The sequence below is a fragment of the Oncorhynchus nerka genome, linkage group LG26, assembly GCF_034236695.1.
Source record: "Oncorhynchus nerka isolate Pitt River linkage group LG26, Oner_Uvic_2.0, whole genome shotgun sequence".
In the NCBI taxonomy this organism is placed as follows: domain Eukaryota; kingdom Metazoa; phylum Chordata; class Actinopteri; order Salmoniformes; family Salmonidae; genus Oncorhynchus; species Oncorhynchus nerka.
The window spans coordinates 30,696,172-30,719,158 of record NC_088421.1 but is presented as its reverse complement, the minus strand read 5'-3'; the positions used below and the strand labels follow the sequence as shown (position 1 = coordinate 30,719,158).

The window sequence follows — 22,987 nt, the reverse complement described above, 5'->3', positions numbered from 1 at the left end:
GCAATGGCTAATAAGTTAAACTGGACTCTGCTAGGGGGATCCAGAGCAGGTTTTCTGCTATCATCGTCATTATTATGATTTTGCCAGGATTTCAGAGATCCATTGCTTCATATCATTGCTATGACATCATTGCATGATACCTCGCAATTTCTTCTGACTGAGCAATTATGACAGAAGGATCCATTTGAATATCCTTTGATAGCATGAGTCATGGTCGAAATATTTTGGTTTAAGAATCATCAGATGATCCAGGTTGGATGTGATTGGTAAAAGATGAGTGAACCACATTGTAACACCTGTAGCAGTTGTGTGTTGTGTCCCTGACATGTAAATCCTCTAAATCATCAACAGAGGTCAGTGTTTCTACCTAGAATAAAGCAGATTTAAAAAACTGCATTACAGTGTTACTGTTTTTAAAACTGTAGCCTATACCCAAACACAATAAATATTATCTGTATATTAAGGAATGAGTCAAATAATGTGTAAAGCATTTTCAGGCTGAAATCAGAGAGGTTCTCATCAGAGCATATAAGACTAGCCTAGTTTGAATGCATCCATCTTGAAAATAATCTATTGCCAGAAATGTGTTTTCAAAGTTGCCATGATTTTGTTTCCATGGCTACCAAGAGATGTGTGTGCCTCTAAGCAGAGCTTGTGTTATTATGGTCTGTTTGGTCTGTGGGTTCAAAGTGAACTTGAGCATGACATCTCTGTCTAGGTCCTGACTAGTTCCGTACGTAACACTTGTCAACAGCCCATAATGAAAGTGGTCTTTTCCTCCTGGCCTCTTTTTCATTAGCAGCTTAGGGGGTCAGGGGTCGGTCCTGTGCTGTGTGTGGGCCCGAGGGGGCAGACGGGTGAGGGGCCCACCCTGGGAAAACCTTCTTGACTCTTTATCGTTTATTTCCCTGTCCCTCTTTCTGATCTAGTCCCAGTCACAGTGTCAGCCTCGGATCAAGCCCCAACACAACTAGTACCTACCTACCCCAGACCCAACCCTAACCCCAACTCCATCCCCCAGCCATAACCCCAACTCCAGCCCCCAGCCGTAACCCCAACTCCAGCCCCCAGCCGTAACCCCAACTCCAGCCCCCAGCTACAACCCCAGCTCCAGACCCTAAGCCCAGACTACTAGCTGTATACCCTAGCCCAGGGACCAGCTCCAGACCCTAACCCCAGACTACTAGCTGTATACCCTAGCCCAGGGACCAGCTCCAGACCCTAACCCCAGACTACTAGCTTTATACCCTAGCCCAGGGACCAGCTCCAGACCCTAACCCCAGACTACTAGCTTTAAACCCTAGCCCAGGGACCAGCTCCAGCCTTTTACCCCAACCTAAGCCTTATCTCCAGCCCTACATCCTAGCTCTAGCCCTTTCCCTTTACCCCAGTCCCAACTCCCAGCCTCCAGCCCTGGCTTCAGCCCAGCCAGCCAAGTCAAAAGTTCAAATTCTGCTTTAAACACAGCCCAGTCTGTGGGCCTACCACCTCCCCCACGTCGGGTCAGAGCGTGGCTGGAGAGGGAGCGCTGAGATGAGAGAGAGACAGACTGCAGGGTGCCCATCTGATGGAGAGAGAGAGAGAGACAGACTGCAGGGTGCCCATCTGATGAGAGAGAGAGAGAGAGAGAGAGAGAGAGACAGACAGACTGCAGGGTGCCCATCTGATGGAGAGAGAGAGAGACAGACTGCAGGGTGCCCATCTGATGGAGAGAGAGAGAGAGAGAGAGAGAGAGAGAGAGAGAGAGAGAGAGAGAGAGAGAGAGAGAGAGAGACAGACTGCAGGGTGCCCATCTGATGGAGAGAGAGAGAGAGCATGCATCACTCCATCCCAACACCACTTTGCTTTCCCGTTACGGCCCCTTCATCTAACCCCTCACTTCCCCCTCTCCCCTCTCCCCCCTCCGCATAGCCCCTTTACACAGATGTGTCCAGCCGAGGGTGAGAGAGAGATGGCCTACATCCTTTCCTCCCCCTCTCCTCCCCCCTTCCGTCAGCCCCTCACACATGAAAGATCTGAGGGCCAGTGGGTGGTGGGGATGGAGGGCCCAGCCAGACCCAGACACAACACAAGGCCAGCCAGGCTGCTCTCTTCTCCGTCCCCCTGGGCTCAGCATCCCTTCACAGCTGGGCTGGAATGTGACCTGCTCCAGATTTAATGCCAAACTTGGCCCTCCATGTGAAGGGGGGGGGATGAGGAAAGGGGGTGGAGGAAGATAGGGGGCTGGTATAAACTAGAAAATTACACGCACACATGCACAATTACGCTTGCCTGTGAACATACAAATACACGCAGACAGACAGACAGACAGACAGACAGGCAGACAGACAAACTGGCAGACAGACAGACAGACAGACAGGCAGACAGACAGACAGACAGACAGACAGACAGACAGACAGACAGACAGACAGACAGACAGACAGACCGAAAGACTGGCAGACAGACAGACAGACAGACAGACAGACAGACAGACAGACAGACAGACAGACAGACAGACAGACAGACAGACACCTGCTGTCAGTCATTTTACAGGTATAGAAGCATAGCGCAACACAGAGATAAGAAGTGGATATTCTTTCAAAGTGTCATTTTTATTTCTTTACCATTGTGTTATGAACATCTTTATCATTTGGATTTACAAAATAACATAACATAAGTCTGTCCATTATTGAATTGGGTGTATCTCTAAAAGGAGGGGATAAAAAATAAATAGGATGTTAAGAACAGAAGTTCATATACTGTATCAGCAATCATGGACTACAAAGTGGTTTCTAGTGGAATCAAATGACTTGTTTGATCCATGAGCTTTACATGACATTATCATGAGCTCAAGCACTCAGAATATATATTACAAAATGTCTCTTTCAGGATACCATAGATACTTTAAGTCAACATAATATAACATTCATATTAACCAAGGCACAGAGTTTAGCTATCTGTCAGGCATTAGTACATTCATACCAAGATAAAATATTTGAAAGATATTCAAAGAGCCATTTTAGTTTAACTAAAATATTTCCAAGGTAAGCGCTTGATATAAGTCACCACTACAGTACTATATACGGACCATTAGCTCTCCTTTCAGAAAGTGAATCCACACAAAGTATAAATCTGTCGTTGTTTTAAATATACAGGTACCTCCAGCCATTTCCATAGTACAGAGGAGCCCCAACACTTAATGTCCAAACTTCAGAGTGAAGGAGAGAGACGAGAATCTGGAATCAGCTAACAGCAGCCGTCATCTGAGAAAGTCATGGATCTTCTAGATATCTACTGTATATGGAGAACATCTGAGTGAAGGAGATAGCCAGTGGAAAATATGACAAAATGCATACAAAATGTGTCTTCTGTGGAAACTAAAGAGAAGGTCATGGGTAGGGAAACAGCTTGTCGGATCAGTGTTAAGGTATTGGTTCAGTCCCCACCTTTAGAAGAAGGAGAAAGCAATAATCAACAAAAGCCATCATCCGGCTGCTGAATGGTAAGAAACTTTGAAAAAGTCCCAGTCTAATCTTCTAGATATCTTCCCTACTGGATAGTGGGGAAATCTCAGACAATAGCTACTACTGGATGCTAGAACCAGTTTGCTTTTCTTGATATAGACAGCTCTTGTACAGGATACTGGGGGATCTCTCAGAGAGTAACTACTGGTTTGTTGGGAACTCTTTGAGAAAATCACAGGTCTTCTTGTGAATGACCTCTCGGAGCTTCCTGACCCTGCGTGCGGTGGAGCTCCCCACGAAGCTGTCGGGCTGCAGCACGGCCATGCCGTTGTGGACGTCTCCCATGATGATGAGCTGCCCATTGGCCATGGTGATGTTGGGGCACGGGCAGTTCCAGTCCATGTTCATCAAGGTCACCTCCAAGGGTTCCTGGCCGAAGAACTTGAGGCCCATTTTCTCGTCCTTTAGGATCTCCTCCACGGTGATCAGGGCGTGGCCCGAGTCCTGTTCTTCAGGCAACTCTGTCACGCGCCCCAGGATGATGAAGTCGCTCTTGCAGAAGCTGGTCACCATCTTGCCCCGCGGTTTACACATCTTACAGTTATGGTTCTTCGGAAAAGGACACATCTCCTCACAGGCCTCTTTGGATTCAAAGTTGTTTTCATTGCCTCCACAGCCGCCCCAGATGAAGGACTGGCACTGTTTGAGGGTGCTGCTGTAGGCCCAGCGGGGCTCGTAGGCCTTACAGGGTCCCTGCAGGCTGGGGAGAGAGCAGGGAGCCGACAGCTCTGCCCCGCATGACAACATGCATGTCTCGTAGCTGTCAAAGTGGTTGCGGTTCTTGTTGCACTGGCTGTAGGTGAAGGTGAAGCAATTGTTTCTCTTTGCTTCGTAGTACCAGCTTATGCTCTCCTCCCCACAGTCGTCACTGTCCGGCCCCTTCAGGCACTCTTCGGCGGGGAATGGGAATGGGTTGGTGGCATTCCCTACCTCACCCTCCTTCCGGCCCGTGTCTCTCTGGATCACCGACAGTGGGTAGTGGGAGGTCACAGCTCCCCCCAGGTTCTTGGCCGTGCAGGTGTAGATGCCGGCGTCCTGTTGCTGGGCATTGTAGATGACCAGCTGGCCGATGTTGGTGACCACTACGTTCCCCTGCACGTGATTGGGCCTCATCACTGTGTTCTCCTTGCCCTCCAGCTGCTTCTCCCAGGTCACCTCCGGACTGGGCTTACCAGACACTTCGCACAGGAAGCTGGCTGTCTCGCCCACGAACACAGCCTGCTGAGTGGGATTGCTGAGCATCATTGGAGGATGGATGTCAGCCGGGGGGGTGGTCTCCAGGAGGGCAGTGGTTGGCCGCAGGGTGGTCTCCATGGGCAACGGGCTGGTGTTTGGCCAGGTGAGGTGGTACCTGCAGAGGTGATGTCAGAGAGAGAAGAATAGATTATTTACCACAGTAATGTAATCCACCTTGAGCTGGGTGTGTGATGGACAAAGGTTGGTACAAGAAACTCAAATGCATAAAACAAAAGCTAAGTGAAACGCTAGATTGAGTGAGCATTACTCCTGTGTAACTACAGAGGAATACAGATCTCATACAAATACAGAAATATAGGGTTATTATGTCTACAGTTATAATTCAGAATCCCATCTATTAATTTTCAGTTCCTGTTACCATAGAGATGGATATCAACATAACAAAGCAGTCATAGCACAACAAAACAGTAAACACCGCAGTCTATTCAGAACTTTTCTATTAACATGTGATTAATATGGGAGTCTATACATAGATGTTTCCTGTTTACCTGCAGGTGACCACAGAGATAGAGATGCCCTTGGAGCAGGCCTCTGCATCCATGTAACACTTGTTGTAGTAGGTCATACCGTCTGAGGCACATGTGAAGTGGGGCTCTCTCTCACAGCGGTCCCGGCACTTACACACGGGCTGGCCCTCCCAGATGTCACACTCGGAGCCCTGCTGCGTACACATGAACTTGTCACACTTGACCCCTTTTGGCATGCCAACCGGCCCCTTCTTGCCCTTAATGTCCATGTAGCGCGCCGCCACACAGCTCTTGTTCCCACACACGTTGTTGCAGCATTTCTCAAAGTTTTCACAGTCCTTGGGGGTGATAGGGGATACATGGGAGGTGTTCTGTTAGGATCAGCATGTTTCAGTTCATTGTGCACTCAGGGAACATATAGGATGTTAAGGAACTTGAGAGTGATGCACTTTCTAATGTAATGAAACAATACTATGCAATGTGAGGTTGGTATTGTAGGCTATACATTTTACATGCTTACTTCTCAATATCTCATAATGCAGAGTAATAAAAGTTATTAGACTCAATAGTCATGGGTGGCAGGTAGCCTAGCGGTTAAGAGTGTTGGGTCAGTAACTGGTATGGTCAGGTAGCCTAGCGGTTAAGAGTGTTGGGTCAGTAACTGGTATGGTCAGGTAGCCTAGCAGTTAAGAGTGTTGGGTCAGTAACTGGTATGGTCAGGTAGCCTAGCGGTTAAGAGTGTTGGGTCAGTAACTGGTATGGTCAGGTAGCCTAGCGGTTAAGAGTGTTGGGTCAGTAACTGGTATGGTCAGGTAGCCTAGCGGTTAAGAGTGTTGGGTCAGTAACTGGTATGGTCAGGTAGCCTAGCGGTTAAGAGTGTTGGGTCAGTAACTGGTATGGTCAGGTAGCCTAGCGGTTAAGAGTGTTGGGTCAGTAACTGAAAGGTTGCTGGTTTCAATTACTGAGCTGTCTAGGTGAACAATCTGTTGACAACAAATGTAATATTGTGGGCATATACACCCGTGTCTGCTATTTCCAAAAACTGTAGTCTATGAACAAGTATCTGATTGAGGAGATATTCAATCTAATTCAAAGAGAAATTCAGAAATAAACAACAGAGGCAATGTGGTCACAATTGAATTTGGCCAAAAACAGTGCGCATGTCCCACTTATCTCCACCTTTCATTCCATGAATTTAATTGCAGAAACTTTATGTAGAGAAACTTTTGACAGAATAAAGTGCCCCCTATTTGTCTCCAGCCCGCGAGGAAAACTGATCCCAGAAACTCACCCGGTCCAACTCGCACTCGCGCATACAGGTGCTCATGGCGTCCACCCACAGGTTGGGGTTCATCTCGTTGGGGCACATGCCCGCGTGAGAGTACACCACTTTGTTGGGCATGGACATTGGCATCGCTTTCACCCTCACACAGCTGTCTATGATCAGGAGCAAGACGTAGCACTGTCCAAAGAGAAACCAGATCCATCGAGGAAACAACATCCACCACATATCCAGCGCGTAACGAGACTTTCACAAGGATCCCGAAGAAATAAAACAAGATCCGAGGAGCGTCGAAGTTAGCAAATTTTCCCGATGAGTGCAAAACTATTAAATGGTCATAAATGACAAAGCCAAAGGGAGAAATTAAGTTGAAATGTAAAGTAAAATGTGATTAAACGGTCAGGAAGACGTGTGGTCAGTGCGGAGTGTTGCTGCAGTGAAGAACTCCGTCAGTCCGCTGGTCAACGTTTAATAGTCTGGAGAGATTAGGTGGTATTTGAACCCTATTACTTCAAATCTAACTACATGAATTACAGTGGCTAGTCTACCCCGACAGCAAATCCCAGGCGAGTTACAGTTCTGATGAACATATTAAAAAGTCCGTAGCAGCAGCAGGCTCGAGCAGGGACCTCCTGTAAAATACCTGTGCTGTGCGCGTGTGGTGCGCAAGGCGCGTGTTGACACCTTTCCCCCCTTTGTGTAAATAGTTGGACCACCTTCATTGTAGCCCACTATGCAGTACTGTAAATGTGGAAAACATACTGTGGTAACATAAAAACAAATTATATTCATACTGATACAAGTATTTTTATATTAACACAATATTTCCTCTTGTGTTGATACACATTTAGATATTTGGATGATAATATCTAAACAGTTAACTATCTGGATCAATATGGCCTTATTGAACACGTTGCATAGTGCTTTGTTCAACCTCAACCAGGAGTGGGTTTACATCTTCAGAGATGAATCAGTAAAACCATGTGGAATGAGCTTAATACATCCATAATACGGCAAGGGTCGAATTATTGGAGATCTTTGCTCTGAGACTTCTCTCCTGCTACTGTAGGTTATATGATACTCGGTGGAATGTAGCCTAGCAGTTAGCGCATTGGGCCACTAACCGAAAGGTCGCTAGTTCAAATCCCAGAGCCGACAAGGGACGTGCTCTTGAACAAGGGACTTAACCCTAAAATGCTCCAGGGTCGCCATAGACAATGGTTTTCCCCACTCTCCAAGGGTGTCTCAGGGAGAGTTGCGATATGCAAAACACATTTCCTATTCACAGTGTTGTGATATGCAAAACACATTTCTTATTCACACATGCATATAAAACACTTGTACATGTGTGAAATAGGACAAATATAAGCAAGCACTGACTAAATTATGATGACTATTGTAGGTCGTACTATACTGTATGTACAGTGTGAATGGGTCTCCTGGGATGGCACCATACCCAGTGATATTCTTCACAGACACAGTATTTTGTCACCAAGCTTGGGTAAGTTACTTTCTAAATGTAATCAGTTACAGTTACTAGTTACCTGTCCAACATTTTAATCAGTAACTTAACTTTTGGACTACCCAAACTCAGTAACATAATCTGATTACTTTCAGCTACTTTTTGATTACTTTACCTTTAAGAGGCATTAGAAGAAGACAAAAATGATCCATCAAATGCATTTGGTGTGTCATCATAGTCGTCTCTGACGTGTGGCCAGACTCCCTCAGCTGCAACAAACTTAAACTTGCTCCTTTTTCAATGCTGAATTGAATATCATTGAGAAAACAGATAGATGGCATAATGTATTTGTTTTCACAAACATCCTCTCTGAATTTTAAAGTAATCCAAGAAGCAATCATCTATTTTTTTCTAAAGTATCTGCAATCTGATTACAATATTTTCGCTTGTAACATAATTGATTACATTTTTTTTTATTTTATGTAATCAGATTACATGTAATTTACATGTAACCAGTTACTCCCCAACTCTGCTTGTCATCCTGGGGTCAAAGGTTTGTATTGAACTCTGGAGAACGCTCACACATCTCCCTACTCGGCCACTGATGAATATGCCTCATGATTATGGAAACATCAGCAACACCTTGATCCTCTGTCATAAGACCTGTATAACCCTGACAGAACATTGGCATGACACGTTATAAACAGTCAACAGAGGACTCAATGAAGAAATGAGTACACAATGTTTTGAAGTGTCGCAAAGGAACAGCCTACCTTAAGAACTACTCCCTTTCTGCCTAATTTCCATTTTCCGAGACCTCTCAGCCCATCTACTATCACTGTTCTGAACATTAGTTCCACGGGAGGCTGCTGAGGGGAGGACGCCACATAACAATGGCTGGAATGGAGTAAATGGGATGGTATCAAACACATGGAAGCCATATGTTTGATGTGTTCAATACCATTCCATGTATTCCTTTCCAGCCATTACTATGAGCCGTCCTGTGGTTAGTTCTGAAAGAGAGAGGGTCCATGATGTTCACACACAGAGGTACAACAGGATCTTTCCCATAGCTGTCAACCCAACATTCTATGGGACATGGATTGAGTGGTCTGTATGCATGTGTAAATCTACATCAGTCTCTCTGCATCCAGTCTCCTTCCAAGTGGAGTGCCTGCTGTGTCTAAGAGGCCCAGGCCCCTGCAGCTCTAACTTCAGTCAGAGCCCTCACTGACCCACTGACCAGGCACACTGGCAGACTAGCAACCTGCTGCTCACACACATAAACACACACATATAGATTCCACACATGTATGCACACACATTCATATATTCCACAAACACACCATACATGTGCATATACAAAGTGTGTGAACGCTTGCGCGCACACACACACTAAAACACAAGCTAACACACTAACGCTCGCAAGTGCACACACACTTATAGACACACACACACACACACTACCATAATCTGAGCAACAGTACAAAGTGATCCCTTTTCTCACAACATGCATTCAGACGGTTTGATTCCTCCTCACCCCCAGCCTCCCCCTCCAGCCTCCCCCTCCAGCCCTCACCCCTGGGAGGTTGAGACCCCAACATTCACACCAATGCTGACACACGAAGGCTTGAAAACATGTCACATATTGAATAACGATTTCCAGAGAACCCCCTCCAAGCACTCTGACACCCTCCTTGCATTCAGCCTATATGTCTTGTCTGCAAACAGTCCTTTTGACCTTCTGTGAGGACTTTGCAGCCTCTCTGAACCTTGTCCAAAACAAGCACAATGTTTTTTTGATCACTTATACAATCTTATCCAAACCCACGCAATTTCACAGTATGGAGACATGATAATAAAACAGTCACATAAATATTCTATAAGTTCCTGTGTGTTTTGGTGTTCTTACAAAGGATTTTATTTCCTGTTAAAATAAACAGGGGTGTGAGGTGTTTTCTCGTACTGTCTTTCCCTTGTTTCTGGCAGTACTCCATCAATCTACAAGTAAAAAAGCTGAAAGCCATAAACATAATGAAATGTAGCTCACTGAAAACCAGCTAAGTAAACTAGACAATATTTTAAAATTCCCCAAATTGCGTTATTTCACAGGTTGACATAGTGTGATTTGTAACCAGCAATACAATCATAACCACCACACAAATTCCTCTTGCCTTGGTCAACTCAAGCCAATAAGGTCCAGATGGGGTGATGTGTGATGTGACCTGTCATTCTGAGAAAACACCTAAATCTGATACTGAATCTGTTCTTAATCTGTTCCTACCTAGATTCCCTTCTCGCCACCCTGCCCTCTCAAATACGGGAACATTTTACACATTTGCCAGGACAATATTAGATAGTGAATAGAATTTATAGAATACTGAGTCACAGGACAAAAGATAGATTAGCATACAATCAAGAACAATTAGTTCAGTTCAACCAAACCTCCAATAATTGGCATCTTTGAGTTGCAGTCTAACAGATGGGGATATGGGGATGTGTTGTTAATCAAAATGAAGCTGGTCAAGGACTGCCTCGATCAAGGGCTGGTCAAAGACTGCCTCGGTCAAGGGCTGGTCAAAGACTGCCTCGGTCAAGGGCTGGTCAAAGACTACCTCGGTCAAGGGCTGGTCAAAGCCTGCCTCGGTCAAGGGCTGGTCAACGCCTGCCTCGGTCAAGGGCTTCACTGCCTACACTGACTTTTGAATCAGCATCTAATTCTATGATTTTTATCCACCAGAAAATGACCTGTGACCAAGCTATACAAAAGGGTTCTTCGGCTGTCCCCATAGGAGAACCCTTTTTGGTTCCAGGTAGAACTCTTTTGGGTTCCATGTAGAACCCTCTGTGTAAAGGGTTCTACCTGGAACCAAAATGGTTCTTCAAAGGGTTCTCCTATGGGTAAAGCCAAAGAACCCTTTAAGGTTCTAGTTAGCACATTTATTTCTAAGAGTTTAGCGATGCAGTAATACCTGATTATGTCCTTGAAGCTGTGACCAGTACAGCACCTGTTTCCCACTGTGATGTCCCAGCCCTCAGAAATACACAGCGGGCTTAGAATGTGCCTGAAATGTTTTTACATTCCTGACTTTTTTTCTTTTTACAGTGGGTTTACAATGTTGTATGTGCATTTGTGCAACAGCTAAGTAGCGCTGTGCTTTATCCCCCGGTGAATGGCACGAATTGCACGAAAACCATGGTGCAGGGCCACAGTCCAAACCCATCGCTTTAGGTACCTGTGAGTAACGTCACCCTTTGTCTCCGTTCCTGCGGGGAACATATCCAAAGTTTCTGACCCTAAAAGCACTTAGGAGCCTTGGCCATGGAAGAGCCAGCCACTGGCTTTGCAGATGGTTCTGTCTGGGTAGGGACTGAGGGCTGTTAAAAAAACAATGAAGGTGTTATTGCTGGTTCTAATCTTATTAAAGTGTCTGACACCAAGACAAAGGAGAGGAACGCGTCCAGCCTCAGCAGCAGCCTAAGCTGATTCCTAGACCCTGACCCAGGGAGGAGGCCAGACACATGATGGCTAGACATGGCACACGTGTGCAGACACACACGCACGCACGCACACACACACGCGCACACACACACACACGCACGCACACACACACACACACACACACACACACACACACACACACACACACAGAACATGTATGAAGGTCAAACACCCAGGTACATAGACTTAACTACATGCGGACACACACACTCCCACACATATCCGCCCGCCCTGACCAAACAGACAGCGGCTAGACATGTAGCAAACAAACAAACATACAGACCTACTTACCTACGCACATACACACACCTACGAGCACGTCAGCACACAAATATCACTCCGTTAAGTGTCACTTTCCAGCCGGTTGGTATTACGCAACTAGTGCCTTGCTCTTGTGTCAGTTGAGCAGGCCTTAAAACATCTGCTGACCACATGAGGAATATTTTCATTCCTTTTCCAACCAGCTTGTGCACTTCGCACATATTTGGGGGCAGTGTGGCGATAGCTTACTCACTGTTTGTGTTCTTTAAATTAGGAAGAGAACATAATAACATTCCTGCACTCTTGAACATGGGCTTTTATAGTACATGTCAACACTTTTACAGACATTGTGTGCAGGGTCAAGTGTGTGTGGACCGGCTGAAAACAAAGCCGTACACAACTAACTATCAGGAACAGCCACTAAAGACATCTGACATCTGCTCCTGTCACCTAAAGGATTTCTGCTCCTGTCACCTAAAGATTTATGCTCCTGTCACCTAAAGGAGTTCTGCTCCTGTCACCTAAAGGATTTCTGCTCCTGTCACCTAAAGGAGTTCTGCTCCTGTCACCTAAAGGATTCCTGCTCCTGTCACCTAAAGGATTCCTGCTCCTGTCACCTAAAGGATTTCTGCTCCTGTCACCTGTAGGATTTCTGCTCCTGTCACCTAAAGGATTTCTGCTCCTGTCACCTAAAGGATTCCTGCTCCTGTCACCTAAAGGATTTCTGCTCCTGTCACCTAAAGGAGTTCTGCTCCTGTCACCTAAAGGATTCCTGCTCCTGTCACCTAAAGGATTCCTGCTCCTGTCACCTAAAGGATTTCTGCTCCTGTCACCTGTAGGATTTCTGCTCCTATCACCTAAAGGATTTCTGCTCCTGTTACCTAAAGGAGTTCTGCTCCTGTCACCTAAAGGAGTTCTGCTCCTGTCACCTAAAGGATTTCTGCTCCTGTCACCTAAAGGATTTCTGCTCCTGTCACCTAAAGGATTTCTGCTCCTATCACCTAAAGGAGTTCTGCTCCTGTCACCTAAAGGATTTCTGCTCCTGTCACCTAAAGGATTCCTGCTCCTGTCACCTAAAGGATTTCTGCTCCTGTCACCTAAAGGATTTCTGCTCCTGTCACCTGTAGGATTTCTGCTCCTGTCACCTGTAGGATTTCTGCTCCTGTCACCTAAAGGATATCTGCTCCTGTCACCTAAAGGATTTCTGCTCCTGTCACCTAAAGGATTTCTGCTCCTGTCACCTGTAGGATTTCTGCTCCTGTCACCTGTAGGATTTCTGCTCCTGTCACCTAAAGGATATCTGCTCCTGTCACCTAAAGGATTTCTGCTCCTGTCACCTAAAGGATTTCTGCTCCTGTCACCTAAAGGATTTCTGCTCCTGTCACCTGTAGGATTTCTGCTCCTGTCACCTAAAGGATTTCTGCTCCTGTCACCTAAAGGATTTCTGCTCCTGTCACCTAAAGGATTTCTGCTCCTGTCACCTGTAGGATTTCTGCTCCTGTCACCTAAAGGATTTCTGCTCCTGTCACCTAAAGGATTTCTGCCCCATTCACCTAGGGCTGTTCAGTTCTAGCTTTTGTTATGAGATTCCACTCCGACTAAAGCAGCTGTGTTATTTTGAGACCCCACTCCCACCTGTACTTGGGGAAGCAGCTATGTTGTGTCAAAGTCCCTGAGGTCAATCTACACATCAATCTACACATCCAATCATTCACTTGGAGCTTCACCAGTGAAATTGGAGAGAGGAATAAGGTCTGCCTGCCACTGAGCCACAGTAGGAAGGAAAACAATTCCCATGCTTGTTTCTGGTTACCAAGGTCACCAAAAGCCACGTTTCTAGATAAAGGGACCATGAAAAAACTTTCATCACCGTTAGTGAAGCATCAATTTGATTATGCATGCACTAACTGGTACAGTAGCTCCCCCAACTTCACCAAGAACAAGTTAGACAGCTCCAAATAACATGTCAAGGGTCATTCTGAATCTTAGTCATCAGGCTCATGTTGTGGCTATCAGTTGATAAAAGGGTCCCGCAGCGTAAGCTGGCATTGGCCCATAACATTGTGTACCCCAGTATCTAAAAAACTATTTTACTGATGTTATGTATTATTAAATTGTTAAATAAAATTGTATTTTTTTGTTGTTCACCAAACTGCCACTGTCAATGGACTGGAATAAATAAAGAGATTTGGAGTGGTTGATGACTAGGCTGTTTAAAGTTGAACAAATTAATGACTTTTCCACTCCTAAATTGTGTGTGAACTAAAGTGATGTGCTTCTGTAGGTTTTCTACCTTTGTCTGACACTACACTGAACAAGTCTTCTTCTTTAGCCATCTGCATAAAATCTTAAACCAGGCAGAATCATGTTTTCAGAGGTATCTAGACTATGTACTGAGTGTACACAACATTAGAAACACCTGCTATTTCCATGACATAGACTGACCAGGTAAATCCAGTTGAAAGCTATGATCCCTTATTGATGTCACATGTTATTAAATCCACTACAGTCAGTGGAGATGAATGGGGTGGAGACAGGTTAAGAAGGATTGTTAAGACTTAAAACAAGTGAGACATGGATTGTGTATGTGTGCCATTCAGAGGGTGAACAGGCAAGACAAAAGATTTAAGTGCCTTTGAACAGGATATGGTAGTAGGTGCCAGGCTCACCGGTTTGAGTGTGTCAAGAACTGTAACCTTGCTGGGCTTTTCACAGACAACAGTTTCCCGTGTATCAAGAATGATCTACCACCCAAAGGACATCCAGCCAACTTGACACAACTGTGGGAAGCACTGGAGTCAACATGTGTGGAAAGCTTTTCACGTTGTAGAGTCCATGTCCCGATGAATTGAGGCTGTCCTGAGCACAAAAGGGGGTGCAACTCTACAGTATATTAGGGCGGTGTTCCTAATGGTTTGTACACTGTGTATCCTATTGTAATAACACCCCCCCGACTCTCAAATCAATCTAGTTAAACAATTTTAAAGCTCCATATAATCATGCTTTTTGGATGAAATTTAAGCATTTTTCATTTGAAATGATTTACTTTGGGAGGAGAGCAAGGCAGTGAACAGTTACACCACTGCATTGGCATGGTTGATTCATGTCAACACTGACCCATCTACACCCTCTAGTGGATCTTAGCAGAAACAGATGAGGCTTCAATTCAGTTCTCTGCCATATTCATAATTACCATCTGATCCTTTGATATAACCACCAATTTCCGACAAAAGGACAGATTGATCAAGTTACCCACCATGCTTTATCAAAGAACAGGTACAGGTCTTCACAATCAAACACAAGTTAAACAGTGCCTATAAGGAATTTATCAAAGGTACACAGGACATATAAAAATATCAGACTCTGAATGCATAGGTAAAGTTACTGTATTCTTCCTCTAGAACATGAGCAATCAATCAGTACAATGTTAGTCATCCATTTCACAGAACTAGTATTCATTCTGGAACATTCTAGAACACTGGTGGTCCTTCACTGGGCACAAAATGGCCGTAGGCATTTCAAACATCATCATTCAGCTTCTTCAACCAGGTACTTCTCGGTCTCGTGGCACAAGTTAGGAATACAAAATTCTCTGGAGAGCCCATTTGACATGTTCAAGTCAGTCTTGTATTTCTTCAACATTTACACTCAACCCATTCAACACAGTAGATACTGTGGCTTTACACTTGGTTTCATCCTAGCTGCAACCTACCTTCCCTTTCACCCCCATTGATAAACATGGTCCATACTTGTAGGCATCGACACAAACTAAAGACATTTCTCGTTAAAAAAGGAAATGACAAATGAATAAAAATATATAATCATTAAACATACTAAGACAGCCAGAGCTTAAGGTATACATCTGAACGGTAAACAATTAACGCCTTTGTTAGTAACTGACTGTTGATTGTTTATAAACTTCTGTAGTGGGCCACTGACTGTACCATTGAACTGAATGTTAACCAGCATAAAGGACTGATAGGACATGTTAGGGTCTTAGTCTTCCTCTATGAGCACATGTGTTTGTCATAAAGCATTTTAAGCAGTAATCTTCTCAATCAATGCACTCTCATTCAGCTTCAAAACTAACGTTTGCGTTCTTGTGTATGAATCGTCATTTATACTCAAACAAAGAAGTAGCAAACACCACAACTTGACAAAAGTCAAATGTCAGTAGGTTAAACTCGGGGACCCCTCAAGAGCTAACATTTGATCTCTAGCTAGCTTACATGTTAATGTAGGTTATGTGTTTAAAAGGTTCTCACAGAGCAGTGTGAACTTGAGTATTATGACAAATGCACTGTATGATAGAAGCAACAGGGAGAATTGCTGGGAAACGTGTTATGGAAGCACTCAAACAGAACAGCCGTGTCAAACTTATGAAACGGAAACAATTCAAACTTTCAAACTGTCCTTTGCCCACGTCATTCAGTTCACTCCGAAAAAACTAAAAACATTTCATACAGCAATTCAAAAATAGGACATTTATGATAGATAATCTATTGTGGAGAACCATACTATTTTTCTGGCTAGGTTTGTATTTGGTTTTGATCTAATCACAGTAAATGGAAGTATCTTAAGTGAAGCGATCCAGAAACAGTTTAAAATGCTCCTTTTAGGGGAACCCCTACTTGAGCTGGGAATATACTTCCCCTAAAGTGAACCTAGCAGATTCTGCTTCAATCAATAATACCTGAACTCTATAGGAACGGTCTACCATTCAATTCATTCACAGCTGAAAGTGTCAGTTGAATATTAGACCCAATAACTGTTACATTGAAAAGAACCCCTCACACACAAACATTCAACCAAACTGTAGAACATTTCAATATTGCCCCTGCACCCAATACATGTTCATCTAAATGAGTTTTGTTTCAGCAAGTAAACATTGTAAAATAAAACTAAATTCATAGAGCAGGAGCAATGAAGAATTGTTCCACATTGGGTGTTTGATTGAAATCCAGACGGTGTCTGTGGAGCTAGTTAACCATAGCATCTGTTAGAAGGCTGTTATCTTCCAACTGACGAAGTTCTTTAAGAAACAGACACACTGTCTTAGCAATACGGATGAAACTTGAAGCATCTGTTTGCTTACTAAGCACATAAACAGTTCTACCAAACTAACTAAAACTTCTCAAGTGGCAAGAGACAACACTCACACCCACTCCCTCTTAGATGATCAAACCTCAGCAGCACAAAGCAACATCTCTGTTAATAGCTCCATCAGGCATCCACCTAACAACAAATAAACAGGGTAGTGTGATAACATGGGCAACCACTGAAGGAAAAACTGGAAATATCACTGAAGTGTGGGAATATGACTGAGTGTGTGTGTGTGTGTGTGCAGTCTGCAGCATGGGTGTGAATGCCAGTTGGAACGTCGGCAGCCACCTGCTATGCCCACTAAGCAAGTGGCAATACTGCATGTTGCTGTGTGCAAGTCAGCTGTGTCGCAACATTGTACTAAGCCGCCCATGTTGGACTAATAAGAGCCATGGCTGTATATCAGAAGAGCTGTTCAAATGGCCTCTACTCTTCTCAAACCCCTCATTCCCAGGAGCCAAGTCCCCAGTACATGTATGACTAATGCCCAGTACAAAGGGATCCATGTACAGTACATAAGTTAAGCCATCTAGGAAGACTGTCACTGTCCCTCAACACCAATGTTCCACTGTAGCCCGACAACACAAACTAGAGGGAGGAGAGAGTGAGGGACAGAGGGAAGAGAAGAGGGGACAGAGAGGGAAGGAGGCCCAAATTCTTCACTATATAACTGAGGACATGATGCATGAGCAATCGGTTAGCGAGCGCTGCATGGGGACAGACTGGCAGGGAGCAAGGCAAGGACAGGCAGGGCGACCACGTTACCTAGCTAACACAACAGGATTTTTAAACAAACCCCCAATAACGCTGGCTGAACGACACCGGATCATAATGCAATGAAATTGCCTAATAACGATAGTGGCTATTACGGTCAATAGAGATAGTAGGGTCCACATGGACATCAGGGTCTGTCTGTCCGTCCTGTTGGTCTCTAGTAGGTGAGTCTGGAGGCCTTCATGTTGTAGTAGTGTCTGTCTGTGTGTCTGTCCATCCTGTTGGTCTCTAGTAGGTGAGTCTGGAGGCCTTCATGTTGTAGTAGTGTCTGTCTGTGTGTCTGTCCATCCTGTTAGTCTCTAGTAGGTGAGTCTGGAGGCCTTCATGTTGTAGTAGTGTCCGTCTGTGTGTCTGTCAATCCTGTTGGTCTCTAGTAGGTGAGTCTGGAGGCCTTCATGTTGTAGTAGTGTCTGTCTGTGTGTCTGTCCATCCTGTTAGTCTCTAGTAGGTGAGTCTGGAGGCCTTCATGTTGTAGTAGTGTCTGTCTGTGTGTCTGTCAATCCTGTTGGTCTCTAGTAGGTGAGTCTGGAGGCCTTCATGTTGTAGCAGGGTCTGTCGGTGAGGCCTCCCGCCCCAGAGAGGAGTGCCAGGCCCTCAGCCTTCTCCAGCACCACCTCTAACTCCTGGAAGTCCTGCAGCCGAGCCACGTCTTTGTCCTGGGAATAATAAAGTTACATTCAATAAAACATCTTTATTGTCCACAAAAGGTCCAATTGTTTGTAGTGATTACGGTACAAAATCGAGTACATACATGGTTCATCACACACAGGACTTACAGACATTAAGTGGGAGGATAGAAGAGACGTGTGTGTGTGTGTGTGTGTGTGTGTGTGTGTGTGTGTGTGTGTGTGTGTGTGTGTGTGTGTGTGTGTGTGTGTGTGTTTCAGTCTTAGTCAGCAGTTGTTCTGGGATTACATAATGTGACAACAGCTCCCTTCATAACTGGATGGGTGACATTGTTTTCATATCAAATCCACCCATGCAGTGCAAGATGGGACTACCGTGTGCCATGGAACACAATGTAGCTCAAATCAATTAACTTGCAAACATTAACATTTTCTGTGGCCCTAACTCATAAGAAAGAGTAAGAATAGAGTTGTAGAGTTGTACACACACTCTCGCTCTCATGCAAATTATTTATTAAAATGGTAATAATGGGTGACCATCAGACCATCATCAAGCAGCCGTCATGATCAGTGTTTCCAACCTAACGGAACAGCGTGGTGCTCCAACCTAACGGAACAGCGTGGTGCTCCAACCTAACGGAACAGCGTGGTGCTCCAACCTAACGGAACAGCGTGGTGCTCCAACCTAACGGAACAGCGTGGTGCTCCAACCTAACGGAACAGCGTGGTGCTCCAACCTAACGGAACAGCGTGGTGCTCCAACCTAACGGAACAGCGTGGTGCTCCAACCTAACGGAACAGCGTGGTGCTCCAACCTAACGGAACAGCGTGGTGCTCCAACCTAACGGAACAGCGTGGTGCTCCAACCTAACGGAACAGCGTGGTGCTCCAACCTAACGGAACAGCGTGGTGCTCCAACCTAACGGAACAGCGTGGTGCTCCAACCTAACGGAACAGCGAGGTGCTCCAACCTAACGGAACAGCGTGGTGCTCCAACCTAACGGAACAGCGTGGTGCTCCAACCTAACAGAACAGCGTGGTGCTCCAACCTAACAGAACAGCGTGGTGCTCCAACCTAACAGAACAGCGTGGTGCTCCAACCTAACGGAACAGCGTGGTGCTCCAACCTAACAGAACAGCGTGGTGCTCCAACCTAACAGAACAGCGTGGTGCTCCAACCTAACAGAACAGCGTGGTGCTCCAACCTAACAGAACAGCGTGGTGCTCCAAACTAACAGAACAGCGTTGCGCTCCAACCTAACAGAACAGCGTTGCGCTCCAACCTAACAGAACAGCATGGTGCTCCAACCTAACAGAACAGCGTTGCGCTCCAACCTAACAGAACAGCATGGTGCTCCAACCTAACAGAGCAGTGAACTGTCATCGAGGTGTGTCTAGGAGTGTTCCTGCCTGCCCTGCATCTTTTATTAGTGGTGTCTGGCCCTGCCCTGCCCCGGCCTGCTCGCTCCATTGAGCTGGTTAGTGGAGTGGAACGGTAGCTGCAGCCTCAGGGTTCACAGTGCTAGTGCTCAGCCACTAGTGTTATAACCAGCCAGTTTGAGTACCAGAGCCACCCGAAACATCACCCTTCTGATGCATGTGTGTGTTTTTGTGCCTGCGTGTGCGTGCCTCTGCCATTCCATACCTTTCGCAGCATGGTGTTGGGCAGCTTGCGGATCTTCTCCACGTGTTCGGTGCTGATGTCCAGCTCGCGACAGCACACCCGGAGCAGCGAGCGGTAGGTCAGCTCCTGTCTGTCCAGCTCCACCTCGATGAAGTCGTTCTCCCGCGCGTTGGGGTTCTGGATGCGCACCTTTAGGACCAGCTCTGGGAGAGACACACAAATACACCAATGAGATTACGCTAGCTACTTCGGTGTGTAAGATGCAGTAGAGAGAACACTCAGCACCTGGGGCACATTCAGGCACACACATGGGGAGAAAGCATTGGATAATGGGTCTGAAAGTGCAGAGCAGTGATAAAACAGGCTCAACATGCAATGGGATTGGCTCCAAAAAAGCTCTGCTGTTGACTCAAATCAATGCTTGATCGAACACCACAACATTAGAGACAAACAGACATCAACAGCACAACATCAGCAGCAAGTGCAGTGTGGCGACCGTCCTTACCTTGCACATTGACAGGGAATGTACTGGTAAAGAAGAAAGGCTGGAAGGCAGGCATGTTACCCCCAGCACCCTGGCCACAGTTGAGCTGCTGAGGGAGGGACTGCTGCCGGGTCATAGATGGGTTAGCGTTAGCCACCTGGGCTTGGCTGCTACTGCTGTTGGTGCTGGGGCTGGGGGAGGGCAGGGGAGGAGAGCACACAGCCCCATTATGGGCCACCGAGTGTGGGTACTCCCCATGGTTGACCAGGTGGGGCTCCATGGAGATGTCCATAGGCAGGCCTCCGTTGACGGTGAGAGACGAGGCGGGGCTCGGCGACACTCCGTTCTGCTGCGCCAATGGGATGAAGGCCCCCTCCCTCGGGCTGTCAGAGAGTAGGCTCTGCGGTTGCTGAGGCAGCTGTTGCTCGTGGGTGGGCGACAGGGAAGCTGAGTCACTGTGTGGGTCATCTGATGAGTGGTCTCCATTGCCATTTTGGGTCAACTGTGCCAATATGAGCTCAGCCTTGTTGTCCATTTTACTGTACATGAATGGCGGGTTGGACAGGTAGTTTGGGATGATTGGCAACTCAGGCTCCTTGATTTCAGGCACTTCCTCCTCCTCAACTGTGAAAAAATATATAAGACACCACATTGAATTGGGGGAGCCTTGAACATTGACATGCCCAGAGCATGCTGTGAAAAACAAAACATAGCAGGTCCTGGCAGGAGTCTCCATCTATGATCATTACCCAAATTACCCCTAACTATGAGCAGGTAAAACAATTCACTGGCAATAAACTAGTGCTTAGGGGTGGCATTAGTGCTTCTAATAGTCATTAAATCCAAAATACAGCTATTATACAGATATTTCATGAACATGTTTAAGAGAATTTGAACACAAAAACAGTAATAACTGGGAGAGTGGTGATGTGATGGGACATTTACCTCCTAACAGTCTTCTGATTTCAGGCTTAGAGGTCAGCTGGACAGCCAGCTCATCTTTAGCAGTGAGGATCTCTTGGTCAGCGCCAGAGTTCAGCAGGTACGACACAACCGGTTTGTGGTTTCTCTTGCATGCCCAATGCAAACATGTCCTGAATAGGAGACAATGAAAAAAGTAAGTCTCTGATCTGCTCTGGGATGATTCATAATGTTGATGAAAGACTGACATTGCATGATGACGACTCAAACAGCCAATGTTGGAACAGTCATTGTGAATGATAAAGTAGCTACTGGAGGTAGATCCAGATGAGGTACAGTGTTCACCGACTTTACCTACGCAAATATTTGCACCCTGCAGCCAACATTTACTAGTTCATTTTCATTGTCATCATAGTCAAACTTGAGAACCCACGCGGGGGTATATTTGCATCACTTGCAGTTAAAGGAGATTGCCATCTAGGCATAATTGGATAACACACTATTCTTTTTAGGCCAGCATGAAATGGTGACATTTGACATGCCATTGCATAGAGCACGTTGCCAACATTGCGCCGGCAGCATTTTAACAATCAATCGATAAATAACATGTACGGGTGATTATTGATCAACTTGTGTTTAAGTTTGATTAATATATATATATATATATGACACACTTACCATCCGTTTATTTCGTTTTGAGAGTTGACATTTACTCCGCTTTCCACTAAAATCCGCACCTCGTCGATGTCTCCAATCGCAGACGCCTCTCTCAAGCGCTCTTGCAATTCCTTATCCAACGATGTCGTTGACATTTTGTACAAATGATTAGCTAACTTAACGAGATCATGGGAGACAATAATGACTTTACAGGTCGTAAGAGGGTGACGCCTTGGTCTGGAAATAGCTGCTTAATTGCACTAAAAATAGCCGGGGAGAAGCTAACGTTAACTGACTAACGTTAGATAGCTAGCTTTACAGCTACTAGGCTCGCGCAAGATTGTTGATGTCCGTAACGTTAAGCTTGACAAGAACAATGTTTATAAAAGGACACCATCAATGGTCAGCGGTTAGTTTAATGTAATATGTTGTTGCTGCACCGGCTTGTCAACTCTTTTAAATGAGTTTTTAAATTAAAAGTCCATTACATTGTAGCTGTGTTGCGTAAAGGCTCCGACGTGCGCTGTCAACTATTCCTCCCATATCGGGGACAGGTTTGAGTGTAACAACAGTGGGAAGAAAGTTGTATGTTCCTCCTTGCAAAATACGATTTATTTTAATTATCTCTCGTAATAATGAATGTTACAGTAACCCATGTGTTCTGTTGACATGTATTTACCCTGCACATACATATTTGAATGTTCAACGTACACTGTTTTGTGCAATATGTCCATGTATGCTCCGTTTGGAGTCAACGAGTTAGTTGTCCAACAGGTCTAGTTACAGATTTTCTGGACGATATTCAGAAAATATCTGGTGTGTGTGTGTGTGTGTTTAAAAGTACACGAACTGAGGACAGTACTTACTGAGAGCACCTACAGCACCCTTGTTTTGTTCATTCCCAAGACATGATGAGGAATAAAATTCCAGATAGAAGTGGGTCTTCTTAGGAATTGTTTTATCCAATTGATCTTGAAATTATTATTTAAGGTAGTAAAGTCCAGAAAATTCAGCTCACCATACTCAGAAGTGTTAATTACAACAGTTTTCCTAAAGTAATGGGT

At 45.3% G+C, this 22,987-nt stretch overlaps 2 protein-coding genes across 2 annotated transcripts; both read right to left on the bottom strand.

Annotated features, from left to right (window-relative positions):
* Positions 1–2,576: 2,576 nt before the first annotated feature.
* wfikkn2a (info WAP, follistatin/kazal, immunoglobulin, kunitz and netrin domain containing 2a) lies at positions 2,577–7,095 on the bottom strand. The gene is made up of 3 exons (XM_065010392.1): positions 6,519–7,095; positions 5,249–5,565; positions 2,577–4,854 (listed from the first exon to the last, which is right to left on the bottom strand). Exons 1-3 carry the CDS (start codon positions 6,735–6,737, stop codon positions 3,645–3,647), a joined length of 1,746 nt encoding a protein of 581 aa, XP_064866464.1. The 5' UTR covers positions 6,738–7,095; the 3' UTR covers positions 2,577–3,644.
* Positions 7,096–14,977: 7,882 nt separating this feature from the next.
* Positions 14,978–22,491, bottom strand: ankrd40 (ankyrin repeat domain 40). Its single transcript, XM_065010391.1, has 5 exons — positions 21,945–22,491; positions 21,291–21,439; positions 20,367–20,969; positions 19,883–20,064; positions 14,978–18,267 (listed from the first exon to the last, which is right to left on the bottom strand). Exons 1-5 carry the CDS (start codon positions 22,076–22,078, stop codon positions 18,124–18,126), a joined length of 1,212 nt encoding a protein of 403 aa, XP_064866463.1. The 5' UTR covers positions 22,079–22,491; the 3' UTR covers positions 14,978–18,123.
* Between the last annotated feature and the right edge of the window lie 496 nt (positions 22,492–22,987).

Bases quoted from the DNA above. Each gene is read 5' to 3' on its own strand.
- wfikkn2a (XM_065010392.1), bottom strand. From the start codon at position 6,737: ATGTGGTGGATGTTGTTTCCTCGATGGATCTGGTTTCTCTTTGGACAG. The intron at 5,566-6,518 runs GTGAGTTTCTGG...ATCACCCCCAAG, and splicing joins GCGAGTGCGAGTTGGACCGG to GACTGTGAAAACTTTGAGAA. The intron at 4,855-5,248 runs GTAAACAGGAAA...TCACCTCTGCAG, and splicing joins ATCTCTGTGGTCACCTGCAG to GTACCACCTCACCTGGCCAA.
- ankrd40 (XM_065010391.1), bottom strand. From the start codon at position 22,078: ATGTCAACGACATCGTTGGATAAGGAATTGCAAGAGCGCTTGAGAGAG. The intron at 21,440-21,944 runs GTAAGTGTGTCA...TCTCCTATTCAG, and splicing joins CAAAACGAAATAAACGGATG to GACATGTTTGCATTGGGCAT. The intron at 18,268-19,882 runs GTATGGAATGGC...TATTATTCCCAG, and splicing joins CCAACACCATGCTGCGAAAG to GACAAAGACGTGGCTCGGCT.